Source organism: Pygocentrus nattereri, chromosome 19 (assembly GCF_015220715.1).
Source record: "Pygocentrus nattereri isolate fPygNat1 chromosome 19, fPygNat1.pri, whole genome shotgun sequence".
Taxonomy (NCBI): Eukaryota; Metazoa; Chordata; class Actinopteri; order Characiformes; family Serrasalmidae; genus Pygocentrus; species Pygocentrus nattereri.
The window spans coordinates 17,805,206-17,821,302 of NC_051229.1; the positions used below are offsets into that span (position 1 = coordinate 17,805,206).

Below are 16,097 nucleotides of genomic sequence, written 5' to 3' on the forward strand. Positions count from 1 at the left end.
TCAGCACTCCTTATTACTTAGTATGAATGGCTGGGCTAAACTGCTGTACTGAAAGGTTAATTCATAAAAGGCTGTTTTTGCAGCTTAATTTCCATAAACACATACAAATGTGTTGGTGCCCCTGCTCAAATGACATGTTTTCTTGATTTTGTGAGTGAAAATAAGTAACATCCTCTACAGAGAACACACTTCTGCATATTATAATGCACAAGTACTGTTTATTTGATAAACAGATAATTTAGCATATTGGTAAAAAAAATAAACATAAAATGTGGTCTGTGCAAAAGTTATTGCATGTAACTTTGATTACTCAAAACCTGCATGAAACTAAATTGCACTTAAGTTCTATATTGTAAAACACCCGGCAACAGTTACAAGCATCCTAACATCATGAAACAAGTGTCAGCCAATCAAAATGCTGATAACATACATTATCATATCAAACCAAAGATTCACTGGATCAATGGACCACAAAATAGAACATAAGATGATTTATAGGGCAGTTGAAAAGGAGACCCCCTCCCCAACCAACATGCTCAACATTGGTAGTGTTTCATTTCAGTTTTCTGAGCCACGACAACACAAATGTGAGTTTCCTCAAGCCATCTAGCCACCTAATGCTAACAGCAGTTTAAACAGCTGTTTGTACTGCTGTCTATTCTTTAGTCTGCTGTCGATGTGATCTATATAGCTAGATACATCTGGGAATCAAACAATGAAAATTGTTACAGCAAGGGAGAGCGTGTTCATCCTCTTCTAGAACAGAATAAGTGAAATGGGCTAGAACCACAGTGACTACTTAAACATTTATTTACAAAAGCTTAACAGAAACACAACAGATAAAAACTCAAATATCGAGTAAATTTAAGGGGTTTTATTTATTGTAAGGTGACTTGTATAGATAGATAAATGACAGATACATAGTAAAAAGAGCAATGGCAGTTAAAAAATATACAAAGGTGATAAAAACGCTGCAGGTATGTAAAATAAATGACTTTAGGGCGAGAATGCGCTAAAATATATGATCTCTAGTGGAGAAGCTGAATGTGTCACATTCATCATTGAATGTTGTTGAATTGCTTTGCGTAACTGTCAAGTTGCATGGAAATTGTGGCAACACATAACATGCAACTAGTTGCACGAAAGTTGCACCGTGAGAAGCCAGCCTTAGTGTTGGGTTAGGCAGTAAACATCATCAACATTGGCAACACTTTATTTGAACTTTGCTACATAACATTGACATAACAGTGCCTTTAACCTCATGAAGATGTCACATGCTGTAAAAGGTTGTCACAACACATTATGTGCAGTTATTCAAGTGTCATGTTAACTCTAAGATTGATTGTCATGGTAGATGCTTTAATTTTGAAAACACCAGTTTGGAACATTCCACAGGTGAGCAGGTTAATTGGAAACAGGTGAGTGTCATGATTGGGTATAAAGGGAGCATCCCTGAAAGGCTCAGTTGTTCACAAGAAAGGATGGGGTGAGGTTCATCACTTTGTGAACAACTTTGTTGAGAACAATGTTTCTCAACATGCAATTGCAAGGAATTTAGGGATTTCATCATCTACAGTCCATAATATCATCAAAAGTTTCAGAGAATCTGGAGAAATCTCTGCAAGTAAGCAGCAAAGCAGAAAACCAACATTGAATGCCCGTGACCTTCGATCCCTCAGGCGGCACTGCATTAAAAACTGACATCATTCTGTAACGGATATTAACCACATGGGTTCAGAAACACTTCAGAAAACCACTGTCAGTCAACACAGTTCGTCGCTCCATCTACAAGTGCAAGTTAAAACTCTGCCATGCAAAGTGAAAGCCATATATCAACAACACCCAGAAACGCCGCCGGCTTCTCTGGGCCCGAGCTCATCTGAGATGGACTGATGCAGAGTGGAAAAGTGTCCTGTGGTCTGACGAGTCCATATTTCAAGTTGTTTTTGGAAATCATGGATGTCGTGTCCTCCGGGCCAAAGAGGAAAAGGACTTTCTGGATTGTTATCAGCGCAAAGTTCAAAAGCCAGCATCTCTGATGGTATGGGGGTGTGTTAGTGCCCATAGCATGGGTAACATGCACATCTGTGAAGGCAGCATTAATGCTGAAAGGTACATACAGGTTTTGGAGCAACATATGCTGCCATCCAAGCAACGTCTTTCTCAGGGATGTCCTGCTTATTTTAGCAAGACAATGCCAAGCCACATTCTGCACGTGTTACAACAGCGTGGCTTTGTAGTAAAAGAGTGCGGGTACTAGACTGGCCTGCCTGCAGTCCAGACCTGTCTCCCCGGACTGTTGAACAACTGAAGTTGTACATCAAGCAAGAATGGGAAAGAATTCCACCCACAAAGCTTCAACAATTAGTGTCCTCAGTTCCCAAACGTTTATTGAGTGTTGTTAAAAGGAAAGGTGATGTAACACAGTGGTAAACATGCCCCTGTCCCAACTTCTTTGGAACATGTTGCAGGCATCAAATTCAAAATGAGTGAATATTTGCAAAAAACAAAGTTTATCCATTTGAACATTAAATATCTTTTCTTTGTAGTGTATTCAGTTGTATATAGGTTGAAAAGGATTTGCAAATCCTTTTTATTTGTTTTACACAACGTCCCAACTTCATTGGAATTGGGGTTGTAAATAAAAACTATTTACTAAATAAAAAGTCTGTGGTTTAAAAGTTAAAAAAAAGCTGGTTCTCCAAATGGATTAAACCTAGTCCTGGACTTCTGAATGGGGATTCTCTATTGAAAGGAAAATTCAGTCTTGGACTAAGCTTAATCCCTGTCTAGGAAACCGACCCTAACCTTTTAAAGTCAAGCAGATGGTAGAGTTGCTCCTTTTGCTCTTGTCTCTCCTCAGAAAGGCAGGTGCTGTATGGACTGTGTTCAGAATGAAGGGTCGTATCCCTCCGAGTTGTACTTGTCAAACTCACAGCACCAGTTGGTGGGGCTCGGTGGCAGATGGACACACTCCTCCTTCTTGCAACACCTCCAGAGGTTTTTGTCTGAGGATGAAAAGGTATGGCATATTCAGCAAATCTTTACAGTGTAGTTTATTAATTAGCAATGGATCACAATTTGCTCAGACCTCTGGACTGGAGGGCTGCCAACTGCACAGTGCACATGAGATTCAGTAAGTGATCATGTTGGATTACTTGGGTTAAATCAGAGAAAACATGACCACTAAATGCAGAGTTTTAAGAAAATATTTTAATGATTAGTTCAGTCTGATATGTACAAAAGTCTTAGGCAGCCAAAAAATAGTAATAGTAAGTAGGTTTTGCCGGTAAAACACTATATATAAATATATAATGAACATAGACACAGTAAATATAGCAATATTTGTTTTTTAAATTAATGGAAAGAAAAGAATGCAGTGACATGAACACAAGTTTGCTTTTGGATTTCTCTCTGCGCTACAATCATTGCATGAATTTTTTCAATTCCATTAGCAGCACATCTTCTTCTTTTTCTTCTTCTTCTTTTGGCTGCTCCCTTTAGGGGTCGCCACAGCGGATCATCTGCCTCCATCTTGCCCTATCCATTGCCTCCTCTACTTTCACACCAACATTAGCAGCACATCTGAGTTAATTTAACCAAGGACTGATTAGCTAAACTAGGTATTGGGTGGTAACTAAATACTGAGCTTCCTTGTGAAGAGCTTTTTAAACTAAAACACTCATGTACATCAAATCACAATGTATCATTTATTCTAATGTTAGGATTTTTAAATAAATAAATACTTGCTGCCTGGATAAATGGCATATCATTTTCTCTGACTCTATTACACAGTAGTAGGGGTTACTGTATTATTGTCACGATTGGCCCCTCCCAGTCCTCTCCATGTGTTTGTTTGTGTTTTGGTTTAGCCCAGTGTTCTTTGTTTTGGTTTTTTTAGTCCAGCCTCCTCGTTTTGTGACTCCACCCCTGATTGTTTCACCTGTGTTCCCACCTGTTCCTCTTGTATTTAAAGCCTGTTTTCCCCTGTCTGGTGGCTGGTCTTTGTACTGGTCTATGTATTGTTGTTAGTTCTGGTTGTACTGTTTGTATGTTTGATTCTGGTTTGTCTGTCATGTCTGCCCCTCCCGATCAATCTGTGTTGGCTCTATGACCCTGGACCGTTTAGGCTATGACCCTGGATTTGCCCATAATAAAAGTCGCTTATCTCCGCATATGCGTCCGCCTCCTTGCTCCCCGTCACAGTTATCATAAACATCTTCCATATAAGGGCACTTCATAGGTTTACAGTTACAGACTGTAGCCAAGTTCACTGCACAGTTTGTCAGCCACCCTCTACCCTATCCACCAATAGAAAGGGACCACCATAAGACCACCACTGGGCAAATACTACAGTTGTATGTAAAGTCTGAACACTGCTAGAGAAATTATGTTATGCTGATTTTCTAAGTGAAAATAAGTTCATCCTCTGTAGAGAATATACAGAAATATGGCATTTTTTTCTGCACACTTTAATGCTCAGTTTATATTTATTTGCTGAGTTCAACATATTGGCAAGACAATAAATAATATAAAATAATAAAACATAAAACTTTTGCACAGGCCACATTTACTTTTTTTTCTCAATATGTTAAATTAATCAAATAAACAGTACTTGTACATTAAACTGTGCAGAAGTGCGTTCCTTGTAGAGGATGTGTAACTTATTTTAACTTACAAAGTCAAAATGTCATTTGAGCAGAGACATTCAGACTCATGCAAAGGACTGTACTTGGAAAAGAAGAAAGCTTTCAGGGGGCTACCACTAGAGGGGGCTTGAAGCACGTGTTGTGCTCAGAAAGCACAAAAATTGAAAATGCTTCCCCAAGTTTGCCACTGCTGCTTACACAGAGAATATCATCACTGTCCCAAAGAAAAATCTTTTTTTTTTCAGCACAGCTGTTTCTCTTTATATTTTGTGGTAATTGAAATGCTTAGAAATGTTAAAAAATGGCATGGAATGACATTTCTTTATAAAACACTACAGAGGCACCTGACTCAGCTCATCAGCTAATTAGCAAGACCATCATGACCTGAATTCAGAGCAGTAGTTGAGGGTAAGTGCTAATCTCTGCAGCTCTTTGATCCAGAAGGTCCCCAATTTGATAAGACAGATAGACTACAGTCTGTAAGTGTAGAACTACAAAGTGCTCCTTTATGGTAAGTGAAGCTACTAAAATGAACAATAGATGTAGATATAAAAGAGATGTGCCTAATAAAGTGCTCACTAAGTGTACATAAAACTACTAAGTGTGCCATTGATTCACTCTTAAAAATGACTACAAACTGTGTGCCTGTCCTGTGCTTTGCCTCAGGCTAAGCTTACAAGCTCTCTTGAAATGATACATGGATGATATGTCCTTCTGCCCATAATGCACACATTGCTGTTAGGAGAATAAGTCACTGGGTGACTACAGTTTCTGGTTGAGCAGCATTTAAAAGAACATCTCAAAAAGGGAATGGGGTTCCAATGAAATGGAGAAAATAAGTCACCGACGCTGATGTAGGATCAGCTGTTGCCTTTTACAGTCTTTTACAGACCTGCTTACAGAATTTTTTTTTTAAAAAGGAAAAGTTGATATTAACTTGATTAACTTTTGACTTTTTTTTAAATGTACTTAAAACTGGATGAATGTTAAATACCAAATATTAAATCAATCAAGTTAAATAGAAGAATTGTGTTTTTTTTGCCTGCTATCACATGATGCAATCCCAAATAAGTGTTGGGATTGGAACATGTCCCAACATGTATTTGGAACATGTCACACATTTCTCACCTATTTTGAGTTGCGGGTGATTATATGGTGAATTCATGTATTCAGAGTTTTTATTGGCTCCTAGTTACATCTATTTGCATATTGAGGTGCGTTACCTCATTTTACACACCATCTCTATGCTGTCTTTTACTCCAAAGCTACCTTGCCTTGGGTGTGTGCTTACAGTTTATGTTTTGGTTACTTGCTTTGCCTCAATATTGTTGGCTGGAAGAGTGCATCACCAAAGTATGGTATAAAAACATCCTTGTGGATCTAAACTGGCTGGACATTACAGCGAACATTTTAAAACTCTAGTAAGATAAATTGGACCAACATAAGTTAAATCAACCCTTGTAAATCAAGTTCAATGATCTTTAAACCACATAGCAACATCAAGCTTAACAGGAGGAGCTGTATGAAAAGTTCATGACAGACTGTCTAGCATCATCTTATTTCTAACTGTTAGTACAAAACAGTGGAGAACATTAATTATTTTTACACTACAATCTGCCAAAATCACATTCTTCTGAGTACAGTAAGTAAACAAGAAGCAGAACTCATCACTTATGACCAATAGAGCAAACAACAAAGCCAAGATCACGACTCTCATTTTTCTGTTGAAAAATATAAATATAGCAATGGTGGTAAGTATAGCAAAATGTAATACAAGTGTAACATGATGGAACAAACTGGACAGAGATGAATAAACTTTAACTGTAAAATTGCAGTACATTACTAACTACTACTATGTGCTTTCATTTCACAGTAATTCACTGAACCATATTAACAGTAAATAACAGTAAAATAACTGTAAACTGTGAATTTACACTCACCTGAACCACAAGATTAGTGTGATGTACACTAGTACAATATGGTGTCCCCCAAGGATCAGTGCCCAGGCTGCTGCTATTCTCTCTGTACATGCAACCTCTTGGTAACATAATTAGCAGGTTTGGCATTAGTTTTGACTGCTATGGAGACAACACTCAGCTTTACATATCTGCTTAACCAAATGAGGCTCTGAATCTAAATAAATAATAAAGATCTAATAAGATCTCAACTCTCCAAATTTGAATTAAATCTAGATGGCCATACGGTCATTCCAAACACTACTGTAAAAAATGTAGGTATCTTTTTCGATTTCAGTCTCTCTTTTGATACACATTTACAAAGTCATTAGAACCGCATTCTTTCACTTGCATAACATTACTAAACTGTGTAATATTCTAGCCCTATATAATAGGGAAAAAACGGTGCATGCCTTTATAACATTATAACCTCCAGGCTGGACTACTGTAACACCATTTTATCTGGATGCTCCAACACTTTACTAAATAAGCTCCAACTGGTCCAGAATGCAGCTGCTAGAGTCCTTACAAGGACCAAACAATTTGACCATATATCTTGTATATATATCATATATATATTCTGGCATCATTGTACTGGGCACCTGTTCAATTTCAAATATAAGGTCCTTCTCTTAACGTAGAATTCATTAAATGGTCCCGTAGTATCTTAGTGAATTAATTTACCCACACGTGAGCTCCCCCCACAAAATAACGACCTGCTGACAATTCCTAGAATTAGACAAACCACAGCAGGTGGTTGAGCATTTTCTTATGTAGCCCCAAAATTGTGGGATCATCTCCTGACCTCTGTTTGCACAAGCGGTCTGCTAATATCAGTTGTTGCACTATTAACTAATATCTCTCCATAAATGCACCTGCCCTGTTAATCAATCTCTCTCTCTCTCTCTCTCTCTCTCTCTCTCTCTTTCCCTTTCCCTTCTTCCCTCCCTCCCTATATTTGAGCCCCTGAGCGACGTATGCCTGGGAGTCACCGGAGCTGCTAGAGTCACCAGAGCTCCATCTCTGTTGGCTGATCTGTACCGTTTTGACCACCATGGAGTTTCATGCTGTACAACGCGGTGCAAACATCACTGCATGAACTGACCCTCCTGCTGCTGTATAAACTCAAACTATTTAATTAAACATTGCTCTGCCTGTTTTGTATTCTAATATTTCGTACTAACACTGATTGCTGTCCGGAGTCAACCAGAGGAGGATGGGTTCCCCTTTTTTGTGTTTTGGTTCCTCTCAAGGTTTCTTCATCTTGCTCATAGGGAGTTTTTTGTTGCCACTGTCGCCATTGGTTTGCTCATGGGGGCTTGGACCCAGATTTTTCTGTAAAGCTGCTTTGTGACAACACCTGTTGTAAAAGCGCGAGATGAATAAACTTTGACCTGACTTGTATTGTGCTGTGCATTTATGGCAATAAGCTGCAATTAAAAATCAGTCATCTCCTGTATATTTACATGACAACTGTAAAAGTAATGCACGTGAGTAGCCATCAATTTACTGCAAATTTATGTAAGAAAAAGGCTTTTTATCAGACCTCTAAATATGTTTTTAAAAATAAATTCAGCATATATGGCAATATAACAAAACAATACAATTTTCCAGCTTAAAAAAAATAACTCCAATTTAAATCTTTAACCATCTTACAATGCCTGAATTGTCAGAATAAAAGCACTTAAATGTTTTAGTGTCATATTCCTGTCATATTCCATATTTCTGTGTGATACAGCTCAGTGTTAAGGTCAGTAATTTGCTGTGTTATTACAGAAAATGTCTTAAAACAAGTTGATTTCATAAGAAGGTCCTGAATACAGTAGAAACTCAGTCTTGTGATTGTAAATACAGATCATTTCGTGGCTTGAATAAAACAGTCCACTCAAACAATCAGGACAGTGTAGTTACCCAACTATTAATAATAAAACTGCCAAAATGAACAAGGCTTACCTTTGTTATCAGGGTCTTTTTAGTTCACTCCTCTTTCTCATCAAAGTGTTCATAGGCTTTAAATACCAGCCTGCTCTCTACCTTGTATTATTTAAGTGTCTGAGTGTTCAGCGTTTCTGAGATAATGGAGGAGATTATAGTAACTGAACCGTAGCTGCTGTTCTCCCAGAAGATACTGAATGTTCTACAGAGCAAATGTAGCGTCAGCACAGTTTATCACTGATTTTGGCCTGGGGGAAAGAAATACACTGAGAACAGAAGGAATATTAAACAACATGCTTTTATTTGAATTGACTTTCAACTTATTTGTACACTAAAATTATTCCTCGAAATATGACAAATATCCAACACATTCACAGGATTTTTAGTTATGATTTCAAGAAGGATTCTATACAGCAAGACATGCTTCATAGAAAATAGCTTTGGTTTAACACACTAGAGACAGGTGATAAATGAAAGGAAAAACCAACATAAAGTCACTTAGTGAGGTGTTGCACCACCATGAGCTGCCAGAACAGCCTTGGTGCATCTTGTCATAGATTCTTCATCATTCTTCCAGAAGACACCCCCTCAAATGGTGTTTTGATGATAGTGATGTAGAACTCTGACTAACACTTTAGTCCAAAATCTCCCATAGGTTGAGATCTGATGACTTTGAATGTCACTAAATGTGCACTTTGGACCACAACACCCATCCTGTTTACCGATGTCTTTCTCAGATTCACATCAGTCACTGTTTCTGTTGAAGCTCAGGCCAGTAGGCCAGTCTTTGTGACTGAAACTCCTGCCACCCATGCCCAAAAAATGAAACCTTTTCTAGAGTCAGTTAGATCATTTCTTTTTACCATTTTTTGGTAATTTCCCCAATTTTGTCATATTCAGTTCCACCCACCAGCTAGGACTCCCTCAGTCACACTATACCATCAGCACTAGGAGGGTGAAGGTAAACATAAACCTCTTCTGAGTCCTGTGTAGCACCACAACATCCTTTTTAACAGCTGCTAAAGCCACGGCCTTTGGTCAGCTGAACACACTTGGAGGAAAACACTAACCAGCTGTTCTGTTACGTCAGCTAACAGATGCCTGTGTTGGCTAGCATCATGGTGAGTAATCAGGGGGTGAAGGAGGGCCATCCTACCCACTCAAAGAGAGCAAGGCCAATTGTGATGTCTTGTGACTTGTGAGTCCCGGCCATAGACGCCTATAGTATCACTTGAGATCAAACACACTGATAATAGGGCCAATGCTATAGATACCATTGCAGTGCAGGATGTTAGTGACTCAGTTGTATCACCTGTCTGAAAGCATCTGCACTGGGTGTCTACACTCACTCATTCAGGGTTTCCTATCATTTATCTGTACTAAATCACCTATCAATATTTTGTCTGGTTAACCGTCCACCGAGGAAAAATTAGCAAACCAATTGAAATGCACACATTTAAATAAAAAAAGGATCTACTCAGCTTTGTTCCATATTCTGCTCAAATTTTGTTCAAAATTCTGCCTTATATGTAGTCGACATTATTGCAGAGGTCAGTCTCACAGCACTGGGCATTGACAAAGTAAAAGGTCTGCAGTATGAGGCAGTCAGTCATGTTGATGCATCTCTGGAAGGTGTTATCTGAAGAAATAAAGATAGAGAGAGCATTTTAACATTTAACCAATACCTTGTATAAACATTTTTTGGCACACTTTACTGAAGGGCAGGGTTGATGAGGCTACATGACATCTATCTGTGCATTTCATGAAAAACATACATAAACACAAATTATAAAAGGCTTATTCTAACAAGGGTTAATTGTCACTCCACTGTCTCAGGTGAATTGACAATCAGTATTAACATAATCAGCTTTTATGATGGAATAAGTGTTTATCTAGGTTTATGTCAGTTTTTGTTGAAGGCAATTGTAGCTGTCAAATAAAAACGTGTAATCTTTTTCAATTTTATTTTTATACATCTTTTGAATATGGCAGCTGTTTTTACATTGGGTGAGAATTTGGTGATTAATGGACCAATAGAAACATTCTTTTCCAGATTTTTTTCCCATGCTTCAATCCAGAACATATTCAGTGACCACAACTTTAGTTCTTGCTCGGTTTCAGCCCTTAGCAAACCTGTAGCTCATTTTGCAAATCCTCACATACACTGTTACAAAACCGTTACACTTATCTCCATCAACAAACATGACAATAAACCGAGTATCAGTTTATTAATTCACAAATACTACATCAGACAGTGGTCAAAGCCTATAAATGAATGAGTTTCCACTGAACAACATAAAAAAATAATGTTACAAGTAATGGAATCAGTTTTTTTTATTTATTCAAACAAAAAACTTTCAATGTAACAATATAAAGCAAACTTTTAGATAAGATGAACAAAATCAGTGTTATAGTCAATCAGCATCAGCGCTCTCTTTCACTTTTAAATGGGCAGCACCTCATAGACCTGGCTTGTAACTCACTCACACTCCTTCATATTTACCAAGGTTATCCATAAGGGGAGCTACTGACACAAGTAGGGTAGTGGCCCCTTAGATGGACTACTGTGCCACTCAGCTTTGTGTTTGTGTTATCTGTCCTATAACTTAGACTTTATTGTTCTATATTTTTCTCTGGTGCAGTAATTTATCTGCATGGTAGCCATTCAAACTGCATTCACTGGAATTATGAGGATTTTCTAGCACAGCAAGCTGTGGAATACATCTGATGTGAGCTAGCCCACATGCTACGTGCAGCCATCAGTTCAGTTTATTTTCTGCTGATGAATCAAAGCTTGTCATCTTAGCTTGATTTGTAATGTCTAGCTTCTCCAACATTCCACCAGCCTTTAGCCCCACATCACCCTTAACAGCAGAGTCATTAAAAACAACTGTGGAAGAAAGTTAATTTAACTTTAGCTGAATCCACCACAGAGCTAGTGTTAGTCTCATCTGACCTAGCAGAAGCAGAGCTTACAGTCACTAGACAGATTCAGCAAAATGAAATTAACTGGTCTGGACAAGATCCGTGCACACCTCGGCATATTTAACACAGAGAGTGTTATTATTCCATCCTAACAGTAATACCTCCTGTACTGTGAACAGTGATGAATGAAAACCTATTTTCCTAATTAAAAGGCGTTTACAGTGAGCGCAGACGGAGTGTGTCGCACACAAGGAAATGAATTCAGTTTAGGTGTTTGGGAACTCACAGCTAAATTTCTTTAAGAGAGGAAAGAGACATTCCTGAGGAGATTCAGAGCGAAATTAGGGCGGCTGCAGCTCATCTGAGTGAGGGTAGGATGAAGATTTGTTTTGTCAGTGTTCTTGGCACTAATTAGGGAGCTGCAGCACTACAGTGGCATTAGAAAGGGAAAAAACGCTATGAAGCAGAACTGCTGTGTACAGGGACACCAGAAGCGTAGGGGGTGAACAGACATTTGACCCACCACTTTCTGACTGAGCTCTCTCTGCACAGCGCACTGACATATTCAGAGGTGACTTAAGGCACGGCCTTATCTGGGCTGAGCCCAAAGGCCCTGACTAACTCAGGGCCTTGAGTGTGGCTGGCATTGATACAATGCTATTTCTATGTTTGTTTGTTTGTTTGTTTGCTTGTTTGCATCTTTTGTTTATCCATCTTATTTTTCATGTGCTTTTTGAGCTATTGTGTCTCTGAGGCATTATGGGGCAACATGTAGTTACATGAAGAAATGATGGCAAGAACAGCGATGCTACAAGCAATAAAGTCACACAGCTTTAGCAGACACGAGACTGTGGCTTCATAATGACTCCCAGAAAAAGCCTGGTTGAAATCTGTGTCCATTAAATGCAACCAGATGATAAACTGCTAGTGAAGCATCACTGTTTATTCCTAACAGTCTCACTTTGACTTTTTCACACCATAGATTCTCTTTATAACTGAATATGTTCTGCCCTCACTTGTAGACTGAGAATTTAGCTGAAAGCTAACCGCCTAACAGACTATCTGTACAATAATAAACTACTGACTTCAAGTTCAAGCCTTTAAATGAAGCATTACTTAAAAACGGAGACAGTAAAGAACAGGGAAGAACAAAGAATAGATCAAACAAGAAACAAAATACAGTTCCACCATGTTTTTCAGTTACTAGTCTTTCCTTTACCTCATCCCAATCCAACTAAGCCTCCTACCCAAATGCTTTTCACACATTACAGGCATTACATCTTGGTTGAGTACAGATTATCATATTATATAGTAATCTAATAGTAATGTATTTGATAAAATTTCGATTTAAAAATGATGTTTTATACATCAAGTGTAAACCCGCAAGACTACATCTCTGTGTTAGTGGAGAGCATTTTCAGATAAAATATGACAAATGCCTGCTGAGTATTATAAAGCTTATTGCTGATCAGTAAGGGGTTGTTTTAATTTGCCATAACTGAAGAAAAATGCATCAAATATTCTAGTAATATTGAGAGAATACTGTACTCCTTTGGTATGTGTAATTGGAATGAATTTAGTTTGAGATGTTTCTCTGGGTTTTGGGCTACATTCACACAGAAGTTAAAAGGGATCCAAATCTGATTTCCTCACCAAATCCAGATTTTTTTTGTCAGGCTGTTAACAATGTCTTATTAATGGGATCTATTATATATCCAACATTAGTCTGAACAGATCACACTCCTAAACTGAGCCGCATATGGCACATTCATCCAGAGGTAAACAATCAAAATAGATTTCATATTAACAGCCACCAGACTAAAGTTAATGCTCATATAAATGTGCAGTGGAGGTTTCAATGGCTGACCGCTAGGCTTAAAAGCTAGAATGCATTTGAGCTCGGTCTAAAAAGGGCATGTTATTCAGCCTTGGCCACTTCTTTGGTTTGCATCCTTGGTTTCTTTCAACTTTGCTATCAGACCTTTAACTCTCCTTTGACACTGCCGCCAAAAGTCGCCATGTGCTACCATTTCTGTTGGAACGCTAAGTGGTTGTAATCAGTGCCTCCTAATGTTGTTTGTACAGAAATGTTTATGAGGTCCTGAAACTTTTTGCTCTAACCTACAAGTTACTATTTGGAGATCCATTTTTCATTGTTGTTTTTTTGGGGAACAACAACGAAATGCTGCAATCGACGTTTATAATTTTATAATTTATGGCCAGCTGCCCACTTCATGATGAATGGTCTAATAGAAATGATCTAAAATCTATTTACATTAGCATATAATAGACCTTAGAATACTTTCTGTTTGTCCAGGACATGTACAATTTTGAAGATAGAATTCTTGGTTTTGTTTGTGTTTAGAAGTTGGTACTTGTTTATTCAGTGTAGTTGCTACAATTAAGCATTTAGCATTTTTGTTTTCAACCTTGCCCTCATATTTAAAAGTTATATTCTTCTTCAGCATGAAAAGTGTTAGGTATTAAATAAGTGTAAAAGAACTGGGTCACATACATGGAGGGAAGTTGTACGTGGCAGAGACGCAGGCATTCTGTTCATAGCCACACATTTGCGGGCTTGGATAACATCCTTCACCAGACAGTTCAATGCAGTTGTAGCACTGCAGTGCTGAACCTGCAACACCATGAATAACATTCTGTTGGACAGTGTTTACAAATCAGTACTGACTTTCATCATTACAACCAGTTTAGAAACAACAGCGACTTCGTAACCGAGCAGTGTTTACTCTGGGAAACCCAACATTTTATCACATCTGACACAACGAAGTTATTACACAACAGAGGAAAGTTTATGGGAGATTGCAGGTACAGCATTTAACATGCCGTAACTATGTTAGATTGTTTTTACACAATCTGGATTTGAATGTCTTTAAAGTCACTTACCACCCGCAAAAAACAGGGTAAGAACCAAAGTCATAAGCAGGACCTTCATTATTCTGTAACAGTAAGAGAGAAATTTGTAAAAAAAAAAAATCTCACATCCAACAAATTTGAGCAGAATTATAACAAAAAACCTCTCAGAGCTACTTAAAGCTAAATTACAGGTAAATTACTGCTTTGTTACCTTTCAACATACGGTATATAAATAGCCCTGCTAGAAAAACAGCATATGTTGTGTTTTGGAGGCTGGTGTGCTGGTCAGCCAGCTTGGAATTCATGCTGGTCTGTGCTGATTTTCACAGCAAGGAGAATAACTTCATATATCAAACTTTTCACTTCTCTAAATTTGGTTTATGCATTGAGAACTGTATATCAACAAAGTCATAATGCTACAGATCAAGTTTGCTAACAGGAATTTCTGCTCATCAAGAATTTGACCCAATGACCCAAAGTACTATATAGCCTGTTGCTATGACTACTGACACTCATTACAATAGTCAGTATGGCAGTTTGATCCTGAGACAGCTTACCTCTGAAGTGGTGTAATAGCAAGTATAGTTTGTTCCTAAGACAAAGTCCATCCTTTATATACCTGTTTCAAATCATAGCATACTCCTGCAAGCCACCTCTCACCTGACACTCGATAACACTGTTTGTTCATTGTTTGACCTTGAAGTTTGTTGCTAGCTATATCTGATACATATCTTACAGTTAGCACTGTTAGTAGTTTGCTGTTTTCTATGCTGTGTTTCTAGTACTCTGACATTGAATCAGGGCCAGTTCCCCTCTTCCTTGTGTAGAGATCCTATATTACAGAATACAGGGTTATACTGTAAAAGTCATGCATCAGTTGCTTATTTTGAATAAGCACACACTGTCAGTAATTAAAAGTTGCCCCTTGTGACCGAGTTCAGAATGTCAGTCCTAGAGGTGACACAGCCTGTGATGTGTTTATGCATGAATGTTCAACACATTAGACAACCTGACATATATTATTTAAGAAAGCCTAATAAGCTCAAGCTTGTGTACCTTAATGTACCATAATACACCATACAATAGTATACCATAGTATATTGAGTACTGTAACATAACATATATTAGTATGTATATTTTCTTTAGTTACTGTTTCAGATTTAATTGTATGCGAATAGTGACTGACTGAGATGATTCTTTGGATAACATATTCTACATGCACTAAACTGACAGTAATTAAAGCTTAAAGCAAAATATACACATTGCATTTACTGTATTGTGCAAAAGAGACCAGTGTTTATTTAATTTCTAGTCAAAACAGATAGTAAGTACAAATTATTCATTTTGCATATACATATTCAACAGAAATTACACAAAATCCTCAACAACTAAATATCTTGTATATTTTCAGTATCACGTGCGTCCAATGTTTAGGTTTTTTACAGCTTCCATTCTTTTCAGGAGATTTTTTTATTTTTAAAGGAAATTTGCAGGGATATTGTTTCCAAACATACCTACCTGGATCGGGGCCTTGACATGGCGGAAGGGATGGTGTGGTCTAGGGATCTTCAGAGCTAAGTCATCAGGAGCAATATGCTCCTGGTAGTCTCCCAGGGCGAACAGGTCTGGAATGAAGACCCAGACAATCTCAATCCAAAAATATCCTTCATGAAAAACGGATGCAGAAGACCGTGTACCCTGCCCAGGAATGGGTCACCGGGGTCATCCCTCCTGACGCCTCTGACTTTTACATGATTAT

At 38.0% G+C, this 16,097-nt stretch overlaps 1 protein-coding gene across 1 annotated transcript; it reads right to left on the minus strand.

Annotated features, from left to right (window-relative positions):
• Window positions 1-8,837: 8,837 nt before the first annotated feature.
• On the minus strand, window positions 8,838-14,910 carry LOC119261618 (CD59 glycoprotein-like). The gene is made up of 4 exons (XM_037531204.1): window positions 14,896-14,910; window positions 14,369-14,421; window positions 13,980-14,099; window positions 8,838-10,178 (listed from the first exon to the last, which is right to left on the minus strand). Exons 2-4 carry the CDS (start codon window positions 14,415-14,417, stop codon window positions 10,063-10,065), a joined length of 285 nt encoding a protein of 94 aa, XP_037387101.1. The 5' UTR covers window positions 14,418-14,421; window positions 14,896-14,910; the 3' UTR covers window positions 8,838-10,062.
• Window positions 14,911-16,097: the final 1,187 nt, after the last annotated feature.

Excerpts from the sequence above, each read along its gene's own strand:
- LOC119261618 (XM_037531204.1), bottom strand. The coding sequence starts at position 14,417 with ATGAAGGTCCTGCTTATGACTTTGGTTCTTACCCTGTTTTTTGCGGGT. Across the intron at positions 14,100-14,368 it reads TACCCTGTTTTTTGCGGGTG|GTTCAGCACTGCAGTGCTAC; the intron begins GTAAGTGACTTT and ends ATGGTGTTGCAG. Across the intron at positions 10,179-13,979 it reads CACGTACAACTTCCCTCCAT|ATAACACCTTCCAGAGATGC; the intron begins GTATGTGACCCA and ends TTATTTCTTCAG.